The sequence below is a fragment of the Miscanthus floridulus genome, chromosome 9 (assembly GCF_019320115.1).
Source record: "Miscanthus floridulus cultivar M001 chromosome 9, ASM1932011v1, whole genome shotgun sequence".
NCBI classification, from domain to species: domain Eukaryota; kingdom Viridiplantae; phylum Streptophyta; class Magnoliopsida; order Poales; family Poaceae; genus Miscanthus; species Miscanthus floridulus.
Window position 1 is genome coordinate 94,727,824 of NC_089588.1, and position 25,457 is coordinate 94,753,280.

Below are 25,457 nucleotides of genomic sequence, written 5' to 3' on the forward strand. Positions count from 1 at the left end.
TACTTGGCCACGGAAGAGCTTCGATTCTACGAGGAAGGGAACATGGTCTTCCACGATCGTTGCCGCTCTCCCTCGTAGAATCAAAGCTCCTCCTTGACGTCTGTTACGGCTCGGCAAAGAACATGGTCGCCGAGATGAACACGGTCCGCAAGTTCAACTAGCTACTTTAACCTTCTTTCATGTAAATATGCAAGCTTGAAGTGATTTTGAGCTCAAATTGCTTACAAATGAAAAAAACTACAATAAAGAACCATATATATATAGTGAACAAAATGAGATAAGACAATGGTGAAAAATGAGAGTATGAGATTGGTAACCTTTACAACTGAAGAATCGACGGAGGAATCGAAGAAATCGACGGAGGAATCGAAAAATGGATGGAGGAACAATGGAGGGAGGGAGAAAGCAAGAACACTAGTGCAATGAGCTTCAAAATGTGCTGAGCTCGGGCTCGGGGAGGAAGGAGACAGCCGAGATATAAAGGGGGACCTTTAGTCCCGGTTGGTGGCTCCAACCGGAATTAAAGGTAACTTTCCAACCCTGGGCGCAGCCACGGCCTGGGAGTAGACCTTTACTCCCGGTTGGAGCCACCAACCGGGAGTAAAAGTATACCTTTAGTCCCGGTTGGTGGCTCCAACCGGGACTAAAGGTCTATGCCACCTCTGTCTGGCGCAGTAGCCGTTGGGCATGGACCTTTAGTCCCGGTTGGAGCCACCAACCGGGACTAAGGGTATCTCTAGTTCCGGGCGCAAAAAATTCCGGAACTAGAGCCCATTTTAACCGAGGATCAAAGGTCTGTTCTCTACTAGTGCACGTGTGTGGACGATGAGTTGCATCCCTATCCCTAAGGAAGATCCTAGCGAGGACCAGATGCCCGAGCGAAGGAGTGACACGGCTCCGTGCATGAAGTCGAGCGAAGGCTTTAGTGGTCCCCATGGCCCTGGGAAGGTGGATGGGGGGGGGGGGCATAAGGGTCCTTGTGTTGTAAGGGAGAACCTATAAATAGTTCCAATTTGTATTACAGGAAGGGGGGATGATGAATATTGAAACCACCAGTTCTTTATTGGCCTTGCTGTTCTATTCCCTATTTGAGAGTTTGGCGATTGCCCGTATTAGAAGACTTCGGTCTAGAACACTATATATTTATTGACGACTATATAGAATCACGCAGCTGGAACTGCACTTCATGACGCATCCTGGATAGATAGCTTGACGTACTCGGTCTCTGATTCCTGGGCTGATCTACCGTTGCACTCGTAGTAGAACGCGATCAACGCGCAGTCTTGGAACAACTCCTCGGCGGCCATCTGGACGGTGTACAAGACTCCCAGGAGCACAGCCCCCGACGCCATGTTGCCACGGGCGCATATCTTGGCCTGCCAGTACACCGGCCTGAACACAGCGGCGAGCACGCTCATCATGGAAACAAAGAGCATGGCACATCTCTGCCTTCCCTTCACCAGCTGCCACGCCCGCCCGACCGCGCCGGCACCATGGCGGCGCCTAGCTGCGGATTCATCCATGGCCACGACGACGGCGAGCGAGCAGAGGAAGGAGAGAAAGACGTAGAAGACGAAGGCGACGAGGAGCACCAGGCACCCGGCGAGAAACAGCCCATCGTAGTGGTACCGCCTGAACGCGAGGAAGGCCACGAGGGCGGACGAGGCCAACAGCAGCGCGACGGCGGCGGTCTTGAGCGCGCAGACGAAGGCGACCGTCAGCACGGCCCCCTTCAGCTGCTGTTTGGCTCTGCCGAGGAGCGCGCCAAAGGTGTGCACCTCACCGTCACCGGAGTATGTCGTGACGGCGGCGAAGAGGGAGACGAGCTGGATGACGGAGCCGGTGATGTCTACTGACACGAGATAGGCCGCGCCTGCGAGGAAGAGGACCCGGTAGTCATCCAGCGTATCTCGAACCACGTGAGCGTAGTCCGGGCCTCCGGGGTCGGTGCTCATGAGCGTGTCCATGTCGCGGCCGACCTCAAGCTTGAGGGGCTCGACGCCAAGCTCGTTGGCGACGAGAAGGAGAGAAATCCATGCGACGAGGATCGTGAAGATCGCCGCGAAGAGTATCCGGTTCCTGCCAGGGAGGAGGAGGCCTTCCTTGAGGAAGTTCAACGACGATGGGGTGGTAGAGCTAGGCTTGGTGGCAGCCATGGCCCAATGGCTGGAGCTTAGACAGAAAGACGAGAGAAATGTCAATGTATTGAGATTATGAGAGGAGAATAACGTTGATGGTTTAAACCTTATTTAAACTGTATGTAAGAAGAGGGTTGAGGAGAGAGCGAGGCGTCTGGTGAAAGCAACTTCATTGGAAAACGTGAACAATACATATGTCGCTCTTCCCAGAAGATGCAACAGTTGAAGGCCAAGAAAAAACATAGCAATTAAAATGAGATTTGCATATACGTCAGCGACTGTGATGGGATTGGGAGGAGCGTGGAACTTACGGTACCGGATTTTGAATCTCTGTTCTCCTTGCAATCTCCCTAGTACCATGGTGCTACTCCCTCGGTCTAAAAAAATGTAAATAGAAGTCAAACAATCTTAAATTAATTTAATTAGATTTATAAAAAGAACTATTAACATTTATATATTTAAATAGGTCAAAACATATTCCATAATCTAGTTATATTTATTACGCATCATAAATTTTATTAATTTTTATATATTTAGTTAAAATTGGATTGGCTCACTTCTCGAAAAACAAGACTTTCATCAAAATGTAGACACATTTAGAGGTGAAAATGGATAGATAAAAATCTCAAATATTCGAATCCATGTCCGCAAAAACTTGTAGTATATATGGACATACGTATTCACATTTATTTCTACTGTGGATACTAAGGGCCTGCTAGGAATATTCCTTGACGAGGATTGTGTCACCTCGCCGAGCTAGAAACTAGAACAAACTGGGTATTTGGTTGTGTTGTTTGTGAACCTTGATTTCTGTGCAGGCTAGCTTTTCCACATGGAAATTATTGTCCACCTTGATAGATCGTGCCACGCCGATGCATGTAGCGTGGCAGCATGTTTTGGCCTTATTAGGGACTTAGGTGTGGCCAAATAGGTTAGATTCGGAAATAAAAAAACAAAGGTGTTAATTTTGAAAGTTATTTTAAAAAAGGTTAAAAATAAAAAAAATCATGATATACAAGTCTTGACGACAATGCGTAAATGCAACGGTTTTTGGCCGGTACAAACGTTTCTTTCTCTGGCAGTGGAACTCTAGAACCTTGACGACCAAGCATAAATGCACGGCCTTATTATTTAATGAGCTCTCTGTCAGCTCAGGCTCAATTACTTATTCGATCGTTAACAGAAATGCTGTAAACCAAAACTGCTAGCGTGCATGCTGACGAAAGAAAATTCATCGAATCTTTCGTAGATGCAACAGTTGAAGGCCAAGAAACATAGCAACTAAAATGAAGAAGCCTGAATTGATTGGTCGATGCATTACATTTGCAAATACATCAGCAACTGTGGCGGGATTGTGAGGAGGCGGTGATATATATTCCCGGGAACTTACGGCACCGGATTTTGAAAGTCTGACCTCCTTGCAATCTCCCTCAGCCGTCATTAACTTGTCCCTAGTACCATGGTGCTACTCCCTCAGTCTAGAAAAATGTAAATAGAAGTCAAATAATCTTAAATTAATTTAATTATATTTATAAAAAGTAGTATTAACATTTATATATTTAAATAGGTCTATTATGAAAACATATTCCATAATCTAGTGACATTTATTACGCATCAAAAATTTTATTAATCTTTAAATAGACTGAATTGACACATATTAGTTATACAAAAGTTGATTAAAATTTATTTATTGCAACATCAAAATTAATATTATTTAGTTATTGATTTTAAATAGATTGAATTGACACATATTAGTACTCCATCCGTTTCAAATTATAAGAAGTTTTGGCATTTCTAGATATATAGTTTTTACTATGTATCTAGACATAAACTATATCGAGGTGCGTAGCTAAAGCTATGAATTTAGAAAAGCTAAAATGTCTTATAATTTAGATCAGAAGGAGTAATATTTAAATCAATGTAATTAGTGATTAATAGCATGAATATTATTAGATCATTTCATCTAGTACTGTATTTTTTATGAGGGTGCTGATGGTATTGGATTCATGCTTTATTAATACAAATATAGAATGGGGAAGAAAAGTAATAGGAAAAGAATTTGGATACATATATTTAGTGTCTACAATAGAAAGAAATCCGAATATGGAAATTCATATGTAGAAAAGGATATTTCTTTTTTTTGTTTTGAAAGCATTACTAGGGTGCTTCGGCAGCAGGAAACATTCTAGATTCTCAGGAGAATCACTAGGATCGTTGTCACTCATTACAAAGAGAGAAATGTTTTAAGGAGAATCACTTGAAACTATTTACTAGTCTAGAGAAATACGCAAAATCTAGTTTTCTAGTTCTTTTTCAAGAATCTAGCGGGCTATATGACTCATGAAAGGCACATTTCTAAAGAGAAACTAGACCTGCAACGTTTATAAGAGAATCTAAAACCATGTGAAATGATCAATATGGCCAAAAGGGTGTGAATTGGACTAATCTAAAATTTCTTGTAATAATTAAGCCCTACACTTAGCCCATTTCACCCCTATCGCCTAAATGTGTTCTCTATTGTTCTGCTACACAAAAGTTTTGCACTCTAAGTTCTAATTCTACTCTAGCATGACAATTCTAATAATGTAAAGATACGAAATGAATTGTTCAAAAGTAAATGCTCAAAGTAAAGAGAGAGAAAGGAACGTGGCGATGTTTTTCCGTAGTGACTGGATGCGCCTGTCGAAGTGACCGGACGTCCGGTCAGTAGCCAATGGCTACATGGCATCATCTTGTCAGAGAGAGCCATTACTATGATGGGAGTCCAGGTAGAGTCCAGTCCATAACCACGGGACACGTCCAGTCTGAAAAATAGGTATCTGGACCCTCTATGTTCTTGACCGGACTCGTTGGCATTCTGAGTCCAGTCACATCCATCCAGCGTTTGAACATCCTTCAAGACCAAAGTCAACATTGCTATAGGCGTATCGGTGCGTCCGGTCCTGGCCCTGCGCCAGTGTCCGGTCAGTCTTCACGCCCTTCTCTACGCTATGCTACACTGACCAGACCCAACGCCTCAGCCGGGTCCCATTATACATCAATCAGCGTGCGGTCAAAAAGCCATTCATCAACCTTCCAGTTCACTTCCAATTCAAGATACTTTGTGGAATGAAAGTTGACGTCAAATGATCTTTGGGCTGTTCCCCTTTGCTACCCCTAGGTGTTAGTTTGGGGGGGGACAAGTGTGCACTACACATAAAACATTAGACTCACAAAGGTCCGAGTTACTAGTTCATACCACCCCCGTAATAGTGTGACCAAAGGAGAAATAATGTCATGAACTAATTCTAAAGTGTCTCTCAACATCAAATGGCACTTAGAACTAGTCTGGTTTGAACCTTGTCATCGACGCTTTGGAAAACCAAAATGAACTCCATTGATACGGGGCAATGAAAACCATTGATGCCCAAACAATGCCAGCTGACCCAGTGACTGGACTCAAAGTACCTACCTCTACAAAACAAACACACGTAGGCACAATAATCTTACATCAGCCATTAATCACCAAAACCCACTAGGGGCTAGATGCTTTCAATCTCCCCCTTTTGGTGATTCATGACAACATAACCTCGAGTAATTGTATAAGAGATGGGTGAGGTTTTCAACATGCTTGGACCATATAAGCATTTGACAATAAGAACAAGGGGTTAGGAATGCTTATATGACCCAAGCCAACATCATGTACTCAATAGATATGAAATAAGCACAAGTACAATAAGTAAACCTCATTTGAATAGGAGTAAAATGTAGAAGCAAAGCAAATGAGCATAAAATAAGTGACATGTCATATATATATATATATATAAGTAGAGAGCACACATGTCACATAAGTCTCACAATCACACATATATCACAATGCATGAAAGTAAACATGATATGTGAAAGCATCTAGGCCCCTAGTTGGGTTTCGGTGATTAATGACAATACGAGATTACTGTGACTAACGTGTGTTTTGCAGATGCAATTAAGTTAGGTCATGGTAATGACAATTGATTGGGCAATCATGGTGGTCATGCCCCTACGATGGAAATCATTTTAGGTTTTCAAAGGATGGACGACAAGGTTAAGGATGGACTAGTTCTAAGTGTCGTTTGGTGTTGAAGAGACACTTAGAGTAGTTTAGGACTTTGTTTTTCCTTTGGCCGTACTATTAAGGGGGGTATGGACAGGTAGCTTGACCTAGGTGAGTCTAGTGGGTTAGGTGTGGTGCACACTTGTTAAATCTAGCACTAGGTAGCTCCTAAAAAGCCCTTAGATCAATTGGAGCAAACTTCATTCACATATGATTGCGAGTTGGAAGTGAATGGAGGGTCAAATGTTGACCGGACTGCTGGTTCCGGTGTGACCGGACGCTGGCTGCAGAGTCCGGTCAGTTCATTTGATCAAGGTGAAGTCGTCTGGATGCGACCGGACGCTGAGTGAAATGTGACCGGACGCTGGTGCCAGAGTCCGGTCAACTCCAGTAAGGTTCCAGAGAGGGAGAATCCTGATCGGACGCGTCCGGTCAGTGCTGACCGGACGCTGGTCAGGTTCCGGCTACTGACCGGACGCTGAGCAGCAAAGTGACCGGACGCTGGGTTCCAGAGTCCGGTCAACATCAGTAAGGTTCCAGAGGGTAGTTTTTGTGATCCGGCGCATCGGTCAGTGATCGGACCATGGTCCGGTCACAACTTAACTGCTTCGGTGGTAGGGAGAATAGACCGGAGGTTCCGGTCACCTTGATCCGGAGCGTCGGTCACCCCGCAGTGGCACATAACGGTTCGTTTTGAATGAGGGGTTATAAATACTTCCTCTATTCACTCAAGGGATCACTTTTGCTCATTCCAACAGCTGAGAAACACCCTTGAGAGTGCCAAGAAGAGCAAGGTCCTAGTGAGGTGATTGAGATTTGAGAATCCAAGAGAGAGGCCTCATTAGTGAAAGCAAGAGTAGCAAAGTGTGCATCCACCCTTCTCATTAGGCTTGTCGTGGTCAAGTGAGAGTTCATGCTTGTTACTCTTGGTGATCGCCATCACCTAGATGGCTTGGTGGTGATTGGGAGCTTGGTGATCATCCGGCGGAGCTTGTGGATGACCCAACTCAAGTTGTGAGCGGTTGTGGGTGATTCACCGCGACGGAGTGTCGAAGAATCAACCCGTAGAGAGCACTTGATCCTTGCGTGGATCAAGGGGGAGCTACACCCTTGCGCGGGTGCTCCAACGAGGACTAGTGGGGAGTGGCGACTCTCCTGATACCTCGGCAAAACATCGCCGCGTTCCTCCTTCTCTCTTTACTTTAAGCATTTACTTTGAGCAATTCAATTCTTGTCTTTACATTCATAGAATTGCCATGCTAGAGTAGGATTGGAACATAGGTTGCTAAACTTTTGTGCGTTAGAACAATAGAAACACTTTCTAGGCACAAGGGGTGAAGTGGGCTAACCGTAGGGTTTAATTATTGCAAAGAATTTTAGAATTAGCCCAATTCACCCCCCTCTTGGGCATCTTGATCCTTTCAATTGGTATCAGAGCCTCGTGCTCACGTATTTAGGCTTAACCGCCTAGAGAAAGATGTCTCACGGGGATGGACCTCCTCCTATCTTTGAGGGGGATGATTTTCCTTATTGGAAAATCCGCATGGAGGCGTATTTAGAAGCTCTAGATGTTGGAATACTTAGAGCCGCCTCACAAGGATTCCCAAAACCTCAGGATCCCACGCACCTTCAAGGCGATGAAGTGAACTATGAGAAATGGAATGCAAAGGCTCGAAACACCATCTTTAGAGGCCTTTGCAAAGATGTGTTTAACCGGGTGAGGAACCACAAGGACGCCCATGCACTATGGTCGGACATTTGTGCGCTCCATGAGGGAACTAAGAGCGAGCGTGAGGAACGCTATCATCTCGTAATGAAAAAGCTTAATTCTTTTGAGATGCTTCCTAAAGAGAGTGCTAATGAAATGTACTCACGCTTGAATGTTCTTGTAGAGGAAGTCAATGGGCTTGGACTCACTCAAATGCAACCATCCGATGTTGTAAGAAAAATCTTGAGTGTCCTCCCCATTGATAAATATGGGCATATTGTGACCGTGCTTCATCAAGGTGATCTTTCCACCGCTACACCGACTCAAATCTTGGGAAAGATCAATGCTCATGAGATGTACATGCACATCACACCACAAGATGGCTCATCCTCTACCAAGAAGAAAGACAAAGACTTAGCATTCAAGGCTAGCCAAGAGAAGGGCAAAGCAAGAATTGAGTATGAGAGCTCAAGTGATGATGAAGTTGATGATGCAAGTCTTGCTCTCATGGTGAGAAGAACCGCCAAGATGCTAAAGAAGCTCAACAAGAGTGGCATCAAGTTTGATGGCAAGAAAAAGAAGTTCTTCACTAGCACTAAGAAGGAAGCCAATCTCCGAGATGGATTGCTACAATTGTGGAGAACTTGGTCATCTAGCACATCAATGCACCAAGCCCAAGAAAGACAAGTACAAGAAGAAGTACAAGGGCAAGAAAGATGACTCAAGTAATGAAGATGAAGATGAGAAGAAGAAAACAAGCCATACAAGAAGAAGATGGCAAGAAGAAGGACTTCCACAAGAAGAAGAAAAATGGGAAGGCATACATCGTCGGTGATTGGCTCACGGACATTGATTCATCAAGTTGCTCATCCGATGATGATAGTGATAATGAGAAGGTGGCCGCCATTGTGATTGACTCTTCATCATCTTCACCGACACCACCGCCATCATCCTCTACACACCTATGCCTTATGGCCAAGGGTGAACGAAAGGTATCAAATGATGATGATAGTAGTGGTGATGATCATGCTAACAATGATGATAGTGATAGTGATAGTGATGATGATGAATATGAATCACCTTCATATGATGATCTTGTTAAATTGCTAAATCAATATACTAAGATCATTAGAAAGACTAGAGCTAAGAATGACAAGCTAGAAGCTAAGAATGATTCTCTTTTAGCTAAATGTGATATAGCCGAAAAGGCTAGTGTTGAGCTTAGAGAAGCAAATGAAGCTATGTCATCCAAACTCAAGGAGCTCAAATCTTCTAAGAAAGAGCTTAAAGATAAACATGATAAACTTGAGGAGGATACATAATGAGCTCATCACTAGCCACAATATGCTAAAAGAAGAATATACAACTCTCAAGATAAATCATGATAATCTTGTTATTGCTCAAGAATTTTTATCCAATGAGCCACATGATGCTACTAACGATGTTGTTAAGATTGATATAGCTACATCATGTGATGATTTAATTGTTGAGAGCATTGAGCAAGGATCTAGTAGCAAAGGCAAGCAAGTGGTTGAAACCGACAACTATGATGAGTATGTCAAGCTCAAGCATGATAATGAAAAGCTCAAGAAAGATCTTGAAGAGCTCAAAACCACCAACACTATAGTGCTAGAAACTCTTGATCATGATGGTGATTTGATTCTTGAGAATGAGAAGCTCAAAGAAGAGAACAAGAAACTCAAGGAAGAGAAAAATAATGATGCACTCAAGGAAGAGAACAAGAAGCTCAAGTTGGAGAAAGAGCATCTCAAGATTGGATTGAGCAAGTTCACAAGAGGCAAGCATCTTCAAAGTGAGCTACTAATGAACACCGTCATGAAGATGGATAGAAGTGGCATTGGGTATTTGGCAAACCAAGAGAAGAAGGCTCAAGCTCAACAACAACAACACAAGTCAAAGCCAAAGCCAAAGAGGTGTTTTGAGTGTGGACAAGAAGGCCACTTTGCCCATGAGTGTCAAACTCCACCACCACAACCCTTGCCCAAGCATGCTAGACCCTTTGCTTTCAATGCTCATTACATGCTTAGAAAGGACTCTAGTGGAAAGATGAAAGTTATGTTCTTAGGACCTCCCAACAAGAATAGGCCTAAGAAAATTTGGGTAGCAAAGTCACTTGTTGAGAAAGTCAAGGGCCCTCAACAAGTTTGGGTTCCTAAAGCTTGATCTCTTGTGTGTAGGTGAACTACAAGACCGGTGGAAGTCATTGGGTAATTGATAGTGGTTGCACACAACATATGACCGGTGATCCTCGTATGTTCACCTCACTAGATGAAGAAGTAGATGGACAAGAAAGAATCACATTTGGAGATAATTCAAAGGGCAAAGTTAAAGGATTGGGCAAAGTGGCAATATCAAATGATCATTCAATCTCAAATGTGCTATATGTTGCTTCATTGAGCTTCAACTTGCTATCCGTTGGACAATTGTGTGATCTTGGCTTTCAATGCCTATTTACCGAGAAGGAAGTGGTTGTATCCAAGAAAGATGATGATCAAGTGATATTCAAGGGATTTAGATACAACAACCTATATCTAGTGGACTTCACCTCCGAAGATGCTAATTTGAAGACTTGCCTATTCACCAAAACAACACTTGGGTGGCTATGGCATAGAAGACTTGCTCATGTTGGGATGAGCTCACTCAAGAAGCTAATGAAGAATGATTTGGTGAGAGGGTTGAAGGATGTGAAGTTTGAGAAGGACAAGCTTTGTAGTGCATGTCAAGCCGGCAAACAAGTTGCAAATACTCATCCTACAAAAGCTTTCATGTCAACCACAAGAGTGCTAGAGCTCCTTCACATGGACTTTATTTGGACCAACAACATACAAGAGTTTGGGAGGAAATCTTTATTGTCTTGTGATTGTTGATGACTACTCAAGATACACATGGGTATTCTTCCTTCATGACAAATCCAAAGTTGCATCATGCTTCAAGAAGTTTGCCAAGAGAGCACAAAATGAGTTTGAAGTGAAGCTCAAGAAGATTAGAAGCGACAATGGGAAAGAATTTGACAACACAAACATTGAAGCCTATTGTGATGAAGTTGGGATCAAGCATGAGGTCTCCGCAACATATACTCCTCAACAAAATGGTGTAGTTGAGAGAAAGAACCAGGACATTGATCACACTAGCAAGAACAATGCTTGATGAGTACAACACTCCCGAAGCTCTATGGGCGGAAGCTATCAACACCGCATGCTATGCATCCAACCGCCTATTCCTTCAAAAGTTTCTTGGCAAGACACCTTATGAGTTGCTCAATGGGAAGAAGCCGGACGTCTCCTTCTTTAGGGTGTTTGGTTGCAAATGCTACATCTACAAGAAGCGGCAACACCTAGGGAAGTTTCAAAGACGTTGTGATATTGGTTTTCTTGTTGGTTACTCATCAAAGTCCAAAGCATATAGAGTATTTAATCATGCCACCGGCTTGGTTGAAGAAACATATGATGTGGAATTTGATGAATCTAACGGCTCCCAAGGAGCACATGAGAATCTTGATGATGTAGGTGATGAACCATTGAGGGAGGCTATGAAGAACATTCTGGTTGGAGACATCAAGCCTAATGATGATGAAGATGATGTGCAAGTGATTAATCCACCTTCTTCATCAAATGTGCCACAAGATGGTGATAAAGATGGGAGAGTAGAAAATGAAGACACTCATGTCTCCCATGAGCAAATGGTGACACAAGCACATGATGTTGATGCTCCACAACCTCCCCCTCAAGTGGTTGATAGAAGAAATTCACCTCTACTACAAGCTCATCCACAAGATCTCATCATAGGGAGTCCATCAAAGGGAGTAATGACTCGCTCTCAAAAGCTTGCTTCGTTTATTGAACATCACTCTTTTGTCTCTTGCTTTGAGCCTACTAAGGTAGAAGAAGCTCTTCAAGATCTAGATTGGATAAATGCCATGCATGAAGAGTTGAACAACTTCACCCGCAATGAAGTTTGGACTCTTGAAGAGCGACCACAAGGTGCAAGAGTCATTGGAACAAAGTGGGTGTTCCGCAACAAGCAAGATGATCAAGGCGTTGTTGTGAGGAACAAGGCAAGACTAGTTGCAAAGGGGTTCTCTCAAGTTGAAGGGTTGGATTTTGGAGAGACCTTTGCACCGGTTGCAAGACTAGAAGCCATTCGTATCCTCCTTGCATATGCATCACATCATGAAATGAAACTATATCAAATGGATGTGAAAAGTGCATTTTTAAATGGCTTTATTAATGAACTAGTCTATGTTGATCAACCTCCCGGGTTTGAAGACCCTAGATATCCTAATCATGTTTATAGGTTGTCCAAGGCGCTATATGGGCTTAAGCAAGCCCCAAGAGCTTGGTATGAGCGTCTTCGGGATTTCCTCATTGAGAAGGGCTTCACCATTGGGAAGGTCGACACCACACTATTCACCAAGAAGCTTGATGGATATATCTTCATTTGTCAAGTATATGTTGATGATATCATCTTTGGATCATCAAATGAAGATTCTTGCAAAGAGTTTGGTGAATTGATGTCGAAGGAGTTCGAGATGTCAATGATTGGAGAGCTTACATTCTTTCTTGGTTTTCAAGTCAAGCAAATGAGAGAAGGGATTTTCATCTCTCAAGAGAAATATACTAATGATCTTCTCAAGAGATTCAAAATGGATGAATGTAAGCCAATCAAGACACCAATGCCAACTAATGGACATCTCGACCTAGATGAGGGAGGTAACATGGTTGATCAAACTCTCTACCGCTCTATGATTGGTAGCTTGTTATATTTAACCGCATCTAGGCCCGACATCATGTTTAGTGTGTGTATGTGTGCTAGATTTCAAGCTAATCCTAAGGAAAGCTCATTTGATTGCCGTTAAAAGAATCCTTAGGTATCTTAAGCACACACCAAGCATTGGCCTTTGGTATCCCAAAGGAGCTATATTTGAATTAGTTGGCTATTCTGATTCGGATTATGCCGGTTGCAAAGTTGATAGAAAAAGCACATCCGGAGGGTGCCATTTGCTTGGTAGATCACTTGTGTCTTGGTCCTCCAAGAAGCAAAATAGTGTGGCTTTGTCCACCGCCGAAGCGGAATACATTGCCCGGGTGCTTGTTGTGCACAAATACTTTACATGAAGCAAACTTTGCTAGACTATGGTGTAGTTCTAGAAAAGGTACCTCTTTTGTGTGACAATGAGAGTGCGGTAAAACTTGCTAATAATCCGGTTCAACACTCTCGCACCAAGCACATAGATATCCGCCATCACTTTCTTAGAGATCATGTTGCTAAGAATGATATTTCATTAGAAGGTGTAAGGACCGAGGATCAATTGGAGGATATCTTCACTAAACCGCTAGATGAGGCAACATTTTGTCGGTTGAGGAATGAGCTCAATGTGCTTGATTTTAGCAACTTCACTAGAAAATGAGCTTGTGTTGTCCCTTGCATTGCATTGTAATATACAACATGTTTACTTTATGGTAATGCACTTAGGGCTTGTCTAACATGGTTAAGATAACCGCCGAAAAGCGTGTGAAGAAGCTTAACCTTGGATCAAACTTGACAAGCAACTAGAATTACTTTCAAGTATTGCATTGCATATGCATGAATGTTGTTTTGTCAGTTTCTCTTCAATCACCCTTTTATTGCCTATTTTCTTAAAAAGAATTATAGCCTAAGGCAAAATATTTTGAAAAATTTGAGGGTTTGAGAGAGGTCACTCACATCAGTCCCAATTGGTGTTTATTTGGGATCTTATTGAAGTTGGGACTTGATTGGGAACAGGCAGCTCGAAGGACTTTGAAGAATTGCTGAAAAAGAGTGACCGGACGCTGGACCAGACTCTGCTCCCCTGCGTCGGTCAGTTCATAGGTGGTGAACCATTGCTGCGAAGGAGTGACCGACGCTGGAACAGTGTTCTCCCTGTCGTCGGTCAGAAGGTGATCCTACGTCCGGTCAAGCGAAGAAGACAAAGACAGGATCGACTAGACTCTGGCTGCATCCGGTCAGTTGGGATGGGACACGTCCGGTCATGACTCCAGGGGATTTGGACCTCTCTAGAGTCGACCGGACTCTAGGTGGCAGCGTCCGGTCGTTGCCACCGGAGCATCTAGTCAATAGATGACGTGCAGGTTTCCAACTCTTCTCGGTTTCCTATTCAATCATGGGTGACCCACCATAACCGTTGCATCGCTGACCTAATCCTCATCCTCATCTACGCCGACTTCGTCGTCCTAAGCCGCCGTGCCACGCAACAAGCACCGTCGTGCCCATGCCACCGCGCAGCTGAGCTGTGCCTCCACTGCTCGCCTTGTGCCCATGCCCTAGCCACATGCCAGTGCCGCTCCCGCACATCTACGCCCACGCTGCTGCCCTATAACCGCTGCCCCAGCGCCACCGCACCCCACAGCAGTCCGTGCTCCCAAGCCCTAGCTCCACCGCGCCCACGTCTCAACAGTGTGCACCCTTGCCAAGTGTCGACATTGCCAGCACCACCATCGCAGCACCTACATTGCATTGATCGACCACTTCTTTGAACCCTAACCCAAATTGCCAACCTGGTGGTTTTCCGTGATCTGTTCCTTGTTCTTCGGTTCGCCGGTTCGTCAGGTAGCAAGCCCTTATTTCCAATTTCGTACCTATTGCTTGCTTCTTAGGGTTTTGTATCTCTAGATGTATATTGAAATTATTTTTATATCTGATCTATTCTAACGTGCAGCGAGTCGGTGTTGTTGAGGTCTCATTGGTAGTTGTCAGTCAACTTGGGGCCAAGCTCACGAGTACGGATCGAGGCCAAGCCTCGAGAGTGTTAGTGGTAGTTGTTCTTGTCTGACACAGTAGATCGTTCTAGATGGCACGTGTCAAGAACTTTAGAGGTGGTCCAGGTGATGAGGATCTAAGGCCTCGCCTCGCTTGCCTACTGATGTGAAAGGCAAGGCAATGAAGAAGCTTGCGACAAAGAAGAGGAAGTATGCAGATGCTGACATAGAGAGAGCAGCAGCAGTTGCAGCCGCCGCAGACCATGTAGAGAGATGAGGTGCTAGGAGTGGAGTACAGATTGTAGATCAACTTTCACCAGCACAGAGGGCAGCTATTGAGCAGGTTGAGTATTGTCATGGTAGTCCAACTGGGACTGTCATGCCTGAGGGACACCATGTTGCTTTGGAGGAGCCTCAGCCTAAGGGGGAGCCACAACCAGCATAGCAGACTCAGGAGGGAGAGTAGGCCGAGTAGGCTGAGGAGACGGAGCTAGCATCTTAGCCACAGCTTCACCGCTCTAGTTGTACTCGTACTCAGGTGACCTCCTAGACCACAGGGTCCGCCTCTAGTGACCCATCTGGATTTGAGGGCCACCATTGCCAAGCAAGTGCAGCAGCTCAGATTTGTGCAGTTCGAAGAGTGGTTCCCACCTAGGAGGGATGAGCATGCATCAGAGGGCTTCTATACACTACTGCAGGAGGATTTTTATAATGCATATCTTCATAGTGGGGCAGCATTCAGGTCCTTAGAGGGTTTGTTCTATAAGGCCATTGTAGCAGCAGCTGGAGAGCAGATTCGCCCTTACCTAATCTTACTTGCTAGGGCTGATAGACTTACTCGACTGAGAGGTAGATATGTTCCATCTTGGGTTCGTGAGTTCTATGCTACACTTTGGATTGACCACAACACAAATTCATTCACTTTGCTTCAGAGGCAGAGATTACATGCTGATGAGCTTTAGGTCAGGGAGATTCTCAGGTTTCAGGAGCAACCCATCTAGGTACATGTGGTTTGCTATGATCAGACAACGCCTCCCAACCACCTCACGGAGGCTTGTGCCTCCTACAGCATTTGGTCCGCCATTGCTTCATAGAGCCTTTTTGCGAGGGTCGAGTAGGACACCTAGGGATCTTACTCCTATAGCCAGACTTACTTGATGCTATCAATGAGGAGGACCCTACTCCCGAGGATGGGATATCGTGAGGGTTTGACTCGCATTTAGTTATGGCTCCTAAACTCTCTGATGCAGCAGACTATGTTTGATATTTGGGATCTTATTCTATTAGAGATGGAGGACACTTTTGTAGAGGTGGTTAAGAGGTCATAGGCAGCTGCCATATGCTCTGGATTACATTCTTGATTCACAAGGGTAGTTACAGTGAGGCCACCTAAGATGCTGGCAGAATACAGTGGTGCTACTATAGAGTTTCCTACCTATAACATGACTTAGATGCTCCGCCACAGTGCAGTGAGGACACCTAGCCAGCTGCACTGTCGTCTAGAGGTGCCAGAGACTGCAGCCTAGTAGGATGAGACTATTAGGGGCATTGCAGCTACAGAGGAGGAGCAGTTAGATGCTCAGCGAGAGGGGATGGTCGAGAGCGACCCCAGTGATAGTTCAGATGATGACTATTAGGATATCCCTCAGATGCCTCCTCAATGTCATGAGTCATGACCATGAAGCCGGTAGCTCCAGCTCAGCTCCACCTACACCCAAAATAGATCCACTCTACTTGCTATTCTTGAGCGGATGAGGCAGGATCAGGCTCGCTAGGGCCCAGGAGACCACAGCTACATTTGCACAGTTTCAGGCCAGACAGGATGAGTTCTAGCGATAGTAGCAGCTAGCAGTAGGAGGCCCTACAAATCAGCCAGAGCTCTCCTCATGCAGCAAGCAGTTACTTGGATTTATGTAGCATGTAGTTACTGCTATTGGGGCTCCACCGCCATAGCCCTTCACCCCAGATCGGTCAGCCTGCCACCACTTCTATGACTCTAGCTTTATAACCTAGTGGGCTTCAGAGTCAGAGACAGCCATGGCACAGTTTCCTTCACCTATAGAGCAGGTGTCCTAGTGGTTTGCCTCGCCAGTGACTAGCTCCCGCAGATTTCACACCTCTAAGACGGGCTTCACACCGATCTCAGACTTCCTCGCTGCTTGTGCTAGATACCTCAGTCTCTAGGAGCCTTGGTGCTACCTTCAGTGAGTTGACTAGGGTAGCCTACTCTGCCATATCTACATGTCCCTGGTCCTTCCAATAGTTGCTCCTATTACTAGGACTACAGAGACGCTTCCTTCTTCAGTTGCATTCATCAGAGCCGCCTGTCTATAGTCATACCTATAGAGTCACAGGCCGCACCAGTCCCTGATCCATCCAGACCGCTTCTGCATCACTTCTAGCTACAGAGGTCATACAGCTTCAGAGCTTATGATCAGATGATAGGCAGCCAGTTCTAGCTCGCTCCTCGCTCTCGCATCAAGCGCTCGACTCGTCGGCTTGTAGCCCCCATCGACGACCCTTAGGTTTTGGTGTTTGACGCTAAAGGGGGAGAGGGATCGAGTATGTTAGACTTAGGGGGAGCGTACATATTTAGGGGGAGCTTATCTACATTTGGCTTTTTATGTGTGATACATTTTTTATGTATTCATGTTTACTATTATGCATTGAACTACTATAAGTGTGATCGTAATTGTGATATTAATGTGATAGTGATATTTATGTGATATGTGACATGTGTGCTCTCTACTTTGAATTATTTATATGTCATATCACTTGGTTATGCTCATTTGCTTTGCTTCCGCTTTTACTCCGATGCAAATGAGCTTTATTACTTGTACTCATGCTTATTTCATATCTATTGAGTACATCATGTTGGCTTGGGTCATATAAGCTTGCCTAACTCTTTTGTTCTTATTGTCAAAAGCTTATATGAACCAAGCATGTTGAAAACCTCATCTCTTTTACATACTCGAGGTTGTATTGTCATCAATCACCAAAAAGGGGGAGATTGAAAGCATCTAGGCCCCTAGTTGGGTTTCGGTGATTAATGACAATACGAGATTACTGTGACTAACGTGTGTTTTGCAGATGCAATTAAGTTAGGTCATGGTAATGACAATTGATTGGGCAATCATGGTTGTCATGCCCCTACGATGGAAATCGTTTTGGTTTTCAAAGGATGGACGACAAGGTTAAGGATGGACTAGTTCTAAGTGTCATTTGGTGTTGAAGAGACACTTAGAGTAGTTTAGGACTTTGTTTTTCCTTTGGCCATACTATTAAGGGGGGTATGGATGGGTAGCTTGACCTAGGTGAGTCTAGTGGGTTAGGTGTGGTGCACACTTGTTAAATCTAGCACTAGGTAGCTCCTAAAAAGCCCTTAGATCAATTGGAGCAAACTTCATTCACATATGATTGCGAGTTGGAAGTGAATGGAGGGTCAAATGTTGACCGGACGCTGGTTCCGGTGTGACCAGACGCTGGTGCAGAGTCCGGTCAGTTCATTTGATCAAGGTGAAGTCATCTGGATGTGACGGACGCTAGAGTGAAATGTGACCGGACGCTGGGTGCCAGAGTCCGGTCAACTCTAGTAAGGTTCCTAGAGAGGGAGAATCCTGATCGGACGTGTCCGGTCAGTGCTGACCGGACGCTGGTCAGGTTCTAGGCTACTGACCGGACGCTGAAGCAGCAAAGTGACCGGACGCTAGGTGCTAGAGTCCGATCGACATCAGTAAGGTTCCAAAGGGCAGTTTTCGTGATTAGACGCGTCCGGTCAGTGCTGACCAGACGCTGGACAGAGTCCGGTCACAACTTAACTGCTCGATGGCGGGGACAACTGACCGAAGCGCCTGGTCACCTTGACCGAAGCATCCGATCACCCCGCAGTGGCACATAACGGTTCGTTTGAATGAGGGGGTTATAAATACTTCCTCTATTCACTCAAGGGATCACTTTTGCTCATTCCAACAGCTGAGAAACACCCTTGAGAGTGCCAAGAAGAGCAAGGTCCTAGTGAGGTGATTGAGATTTGAGAATCCAAGAGAGAGGCCTCATTAGTGAAAGCAAGAGTAGCAAAGTTGCATCCACCCTTCTCATTAGTCTTGTCATGGTCAAGTGAGAGTTTGTGCTTGTTAATCTTGGTAATCGCCATCACCTAGATGGCTTGGTGGTGATTGGGATCTTGGTGATCATCCGACAGAGCTTGTGGATGACCCAACTCAAGTTGTGAGCAGTTGTGGGTGATTCACCGCGACGGAGTGTCGAAGAATCAACCCATAGAGAGCACTTGATCCTTGCACGGATCAAGGGGGAGCTACACCCTTCCGTGGGTGCTCCAACGAGGACTAGTGGGGAGTGGCGACTCTCTAATACCTCGGCAAAACATCACCGCATTCCTCCTTCCCTCTTTACTTTAAGCATTTACTTTGAGCAATTAAATTCTTGTCTTTACATTCATAGAATTGCCATGCTAGAGTAGGATTGGAATATAGGTTGCTAAACTTTTGTGCGTTAGAACAATAGAAACACTTTCTAGGCACAAGGGGTGAAGTGAGCTAACCATAGGGTTTAATTATTCCAAAGAATTTTAGAATTAGCCCAATTCACCCCCCCTCTTGGGCATATTGATCCTTTCAATATGCTTGAAAGTAGCATGCAAAAGAACAAGTCCATCTCACATGCTCCCCCCTAAGTCTAACATACTTGCTCCCTCTACCCCTTTGGCGTCAAGCACCAAAACTTAAGGGTTAGTTGGTGGGATAGGAGCAGGCGAGTTAGGCGCTGAGTGGCATCATCTTCTGACTCTAGCCTTAGAACTATCGAACCTACTAGAGCTAGCTGAGGCTGACCCTTTGACCCTAAAGCTACAAGTGAAGCGGTTTGGGTCTGCTCTGTGATCTTGGTAACTGAGTCTGCTGGCTGAGAGGTAGATGCTAAAGCTGTAGCATGACTGTTGGACTTAGTAGCTATCACTAGAAGAATGGGAGCCACTGGCTCTGAAGAAGCAATTGAAGATGGAAGTGTCTCTGTAGTCCCTATAACTGGAGCTACTACAGTAGAAGAAATAGGCACCAAAAACTTAGAAAGTGTGGGCTGACCTGTGAGCTCACTAAAGGTAGCAGCCAATCACCTGGAAAATAGTGTGTCTATCACTAGCACTGACTTAGACTGAGTAGGAGCGAAGCCTATGACAATCGGAGTGAAACCCTGAGCCTGCCTTGTCCCTTGAGAAGCGAACCACTGAGAGACATGTTGGGAGGGTGAGGCAAACTATGTAGTCAGTTGTCCTTAACTTTGAAGCCCACTGGGTTGTATTGCTAGAGTCACTATGGTAGTAATAATTGTCGAAGCAAGCTATTGCATAGGCTAATAGGGATCCATTCTTGTTGCTCGAAGAATGTGCTCCATGGAACCAAAAGTCATCTGCTAAAAGGATAGGAGCTTCTACTAAATGACCTACTACTACTAGAACTGATCCTGCCATCTCCGCATCTAAGCAATAGCTACTGCCATGGCCTGTGCCTAACGTGTCTAGTCCTGCTACATCCTCTCAAGTATGGCTATCAAGGCGAGGACTGCCTACTATGGCTGAGGTGGAGCTAAGGTAGAACCACTGGCCTCTCTGTAGTGTGCTCCTATAGGCATCTAAGGAATCAGCTGGTAGTCCTTATCCGAGCTGTTAGAGGGAAGATCGTCAAGTGCTGGATCATCCTACTATGCCTCGAGATCTGCAAGCTCTCACTCTGCCACTCCTCTAATGGACTCATCCTACTTGGCCTCTATCTCAGGAATACCTAGTCTCTAGCGTGGTTGTCTCGCTGCCCTATTCCCTCGAGTATGACCCATCAGCTGGCGCATGTCGTAGTCAGTAAACACTGTAGGAGAATCATGACGGGCTACTGCTGATGCCTCAGCTAGTCCATCAATCTCTTTGAAAAAGTATGAAACAAATCTAATGAGCATATGATAGCTAAAGTGTCCTCCATCTCTGAGAGTATCACATCCCATACATTAAATACAGTCTAAGAGATCATGTGATGCACTAACCATAGCTGAGAATACATGTCAACCCCTCACGGTAGCCACTCCTAGGAAGCAAAGTCCTCCTCATCGCCTCATTTAGGAGATGAGTCATAGGTGTAAGGTCACGTGTAGTGTGGCTCAATCCCTCTCTGAATGGCTCTCAAAAGCAAGCCCTCACTATGTCTATAGGGGGTACCACTCCGCCGTGAGGCGTCTCAGTGGATCTATCTCTCGATAGCAAATCTCATGGATCCTAGTGGGTGACTCTATAAGCCTTAGAGAGTCGCCACTCTCTACTAGTTCTCATTGGAGCACCCACGCAAGGGTGTAGCTCCCCCTTGATACACGCAAGGATCAAGTGCTCTCTATATGTTGATTCTTTGACACTCCATCGTGGTGAATCGCCCACAACCGCTCACAACATGACTTGAGTCATCCATATGCTCCACTAGATGATCACCAAGCTTCCAATCACCACCAAGCTATCTAGGTGATGGCGATCACCAAGAGTAACAAGCACAAACTCTCACCTGACCATGACAAGCCTAGTGAGGAAGGTGGATGCACAGTTGCTGCTCCCTATGCACTAATGAGGTACTTAATCTTGGATTATCAAATCTCAATTAGCCCACTAGTCTCTTGGACGCCCTTGAACTCCAAAGTTTTTCTTAGCTGAACAAATGAGCAAGAGAACTAAATTGGATGAGTGGGAGAAGTATTTATACTCCCCACTTCAAAACATACCCATCGGGGTCCAACTCAGCATTTTCAGTAGTGATCAGACGCACCTGTCGAAGTGACCCAACGTGTCTGGTCAGTAGACAATGGCTATATGGCGTCATCTTGTCAAAGAGAGCCGTTATTGTGGCTAGACTCTAGGCAGAGTCTGGTCCATACCCATCGGATGTGTTCAGTCTTAAAACTAGGTCTCTAGACCCTCTCTGTTCTTGACCAGACTCACTAGCATTCAAAGTCTGGTCACATCCATCGAGCATCTGGTCATCCTTCGAGATTGAAGTTAATACTGCTATAGGCACATTGGTGTGTCTAGTCCTAGCCTTGCTCCAGCATCCGATCGGTCTTTGCGCCCTTCTCTGTGCTATGCTACACTGACTAGACCCGACGCATCCAGTCCCATTATCATCAATGTCCGGTCAACCATTCAACCTTCCATTCACTTCCAATTTGAGATACTTTGTGGATGAAGTTGACCTCAAATGATCTTTGGGCTATCCATGAGCTACCTAGTGCTAAGTTTGACAAGTGTGCACCACGGCTAAACCATTAGACTCACATAGGTCACGCTACTAGTTCATACCCCCTTTAATAGTACGGCTAAAGGAAAAAAACAAAGTCCTAAACTACTTCTAAGTGTCTCTCAACACCTAATGACACTTAGAACTAGTCCATTATTAACCTTGTCATCCATCCTTTGAAAACTGAAACAAATTCCATCGATAGGGGCATGAAAATCATTGATTGCACAAACATTCGCCATTATCATGACCTAACAAAAATTGCCTATGCAAAACACATGTTAGTCACAATAATCTTACATCATAATTAATCACCAAAACCCACTAGGGGCCTTGTGGGGGTATGACCCTCGGTACATGCAAGGCTCCACGTGGGCCGAGCCTCTAGGAGAGGCCTAGCCCACAAGACTATGCATGGTTCTCACCACTGGTCGAGGCCCAGCTCGTAGGACAATGTAACACAAAGTATGCCATAGGACGACGTGCTTCATAAGGCAATGTGAAGATCCTCGGTGATCTACAAAATCGGCTTGGATATGATAGATATTGTATGATCTATAGCTTCCTATCTTGTAAACCGATCAGAATGGAAATAACCGATCTGTAACCTTACCCCCAAGCTATATAAGGTGGGTAGGGACCCTCCTCGCTTTCATCTGAGCACACGGAATACAATCCATAAAGACACAAGATGTAGGGTATTACATCAAGCCGATAGCATGAACCTATCTAATCATTATCTCTTGTGTTCTGTGTCACCATCTGGTTTCCTCATGCGCACCACCACCGATTCATCTACTACTATAGGCATACCCCTTAGTAGACTGCTGACCAGATTTTGTCGATAGTGGCATGCTAGGAAGAGGGTGTGCATGACAAATCCATGGTGAGCCAGATGGTCACCTTCCCAAGCTCCATGGCCCCCATCGAGCCAGGCTAGATCTTCATGATCGGATCCATGACCTAGGTCATTGGCCCTGATGACAACAAGGAGATCATGGAGGTGGTGCAAGACCCCCCCTGCACTAATCGTGGTGACACTAGCAATGACATCTCTAGTCTTGGCACCACACGCTGGATCAGGAGATCCATCAGCAACGATGACCTGATCGCATCCATCGATCGGATCACAGATCGCCTAACAGAATGCTAGCTCATCGTAGATTTAGTCCTAGATTGATCTAGAGCGAGCGATGATTTTCCTGTGCTCCAAGATCACCAAGCCACAGCGATCGAGCGACCTGCTCGGTCACACCATGCAAGGAGGATGATTCTGATCTGGTGATCATGGCTACTCTAGAAGGGCGCATGGTGCGGTGCCAACCACTTACCACCATCAGCCTTCGCTTAGATAACTATGAAGCCATGATGGAGAACCTGCCGAGGCCCTACCCCTTTGGGATGGAGGGTGTAGGATCTATGTATGAGAATGCCATCCACCAGCTCTTCTCTGACCACGTCGAACGCAATCATGTCACCGACTTCTACATGATTGACCCAACTAACCTAGGTCAGCTCGCGCCGTGGTCAACATGGTGGCCATTCATTAGCCCTCGGAGGATTCCCTTCTTCTTACCAAATCTCTTCACCAGATCTTGGATGAAAGCCGCGACAATTCTTCTAAGGGCTCGACCAAGACCCTGTCGAGCTGCCCTACTTTCCCTCTAGGGTTTGGGGGCATGATTTTCCACATCAGCCATGATAGTGTTACCAAGGAGGGTGAAACCGCTAAAGAGTGCGATCCTCGTCTAGTGAAGAATGCCGATCGCCAATGTCACTAAGAAGCAGAAGCGGCCCCTAAGGCCAGCGAAGATGGCCATGGCCTACCCTACCATCAATGTAATCTAGAAGAGACATTTGACATGGTTGGCGACCAGCTAGTCTATCAGACTCCAAGCACCAATATCGCTGTCATTTTCAACGAGCTCGACAAACTCCCTCACACTCTGGATGTCGAGAAGGTCCATGCGCACATCATAGCTGCACAAGTCTAGGTCAACAAGTTCTGGAATGATGCACCATCTTACTCCACTATGTCGGCTCGTATCCACTGCTCCCACCACGACGTAGGAGGCCAACATCATGGCGCCGACACCCCCTGACCTAAGGCTGGAGGCCCCTACCTCTATAGAGGATCCAAGGGTAACTATGAAGCCTATTCATGCCAAGACACCTACCCACCAAGTCCTAGGGAGGTCGGGGCGGCAACCGCAACCAGGAGGTCAATTAGCCCACTCATCGCGACCTTCGTGATCACCTTAATGTCAGTGTAGATGCCTGTGGCCGCATCGAAAATAGTTGGTTCACATGCTACGAAGCAGAGATGGAGCGTCGCTTGTGATTCGATGCTGAACATGAAAGATTTGCTGCTCACCAAGCACCTCTCCCCGCCAGCGCATCGAGACTTTGCACCTTTATGGAGAGGCTTCGAGCCGTCCAATGGCCAGTGGGCTTCAAGGTCATTGGTGTCAATACCTATGATAGAAAGGCCAACCCCGCTCAGTGCCTAACTCTATACGGGATTACCATAAAAGCCATGGGCGGAGATGAGGACGTCATGGCAAACTACCTTCCTGTCATGCTTAACCAGTTTGCAAATAATTGGTTCCATAGCTTGCAGGAGAACTCCATCTGTTCTTGGGATGACCTCAAGAAAGTCTTCTCCGACAACTACATGGCTACATGCGAGCAGCCTAGCACCAAGTATGACTTGGAAAAGCTTCATCAGTCCTTCGAGGAATCTCTGCGCGACTTCATCAGGCGCTTCTCGGAGACAAGAAACTCAATCCCCAACATCACCAATGCCGAGGCCATCGCTGCCTTCACCAAAGGGCTCCAACACGAGCAGCTTTGCGGCAAGCTATACTGCAAGAGGCCCACCACCATCGGTGAGCTGATACAAATAGTGAACAGATACGCCGACGCCAAAGAAGCCGAATGGGCTGCCCGCTTCGCTCATCATGAAGATAGATGTTATGACGATCACGATCGCCGCAGCGATGACCGTCATGACAACTGTGATCGCTGTCATGATGACCGCAACCCTAGCATGATGATCATCTAGAGAGCTCTAGAGGCAGACAAAGCTGCCATCACTGACCTCACTAAAGTTTTTAAAGCATTGAATGTGTACCGATGAGAGCTAAATCCCACCATGTGTATTTTTTGTGTTCCGTCTGGTATACTGCTAGGAAATAACATTAGTCGCTATGGCATCAAAGCCAACCCAGAGAAGACAGCGGCGATGACCAACATGAAGCCACCGACCTGCATCAAAGATGTCCAAAAGCTAATAGGGTGCATGGCGGCTTTAAGTCATTTCATATCCCACCTAGGCAAAAAGGGACTCCTCTTCTTCAAGCTAGTTAAAGCTCAAGAGAAATTCATCTGGTCAGAGGATGCTGACAAGGCATTTGTTGAGCTCAAGTGGTTCCTCACCACACCTCCAATCATGACTACCTCCTAGAAGGATGAGATCCTGCTAATCTATATCACAGCGAC

At 45.5% G+C, this 25,457-nt stretch overlaps 1 protein-coding gene across 1 annotated transcript; it reads left to right on the forward strand.

Moving 5' to 3' along the window:
• The first annotated feature begins 24,372 nt into the window (after positions 1–24,372).
• On the forward strand, positions 24,373–25,020 carry LOC136480326 (uncharacterized). Its single transcript, XM_066477907.1, has one exon. The coding sequence runs from the start codon at positions 24,373–24,375 to the stop codon at positions 25,018–25,020; it is 648 nt and encodes a 215-aa protein (XP_066334004.1).
• The last annotated feature ends 437 nt before the right edge of the window (positions 25,021–25,457 follow it).

Bases quoted from the DNA above. Each gene is read 5' to 3' on its own strand.
- LOC136480326 (XM_066477907.1), top strand. From the start codon at position 24,373: ATGGAGAGGCTTCGAGCCGTCCAATGGCCAGTGGGCTTCAAGGTCATT.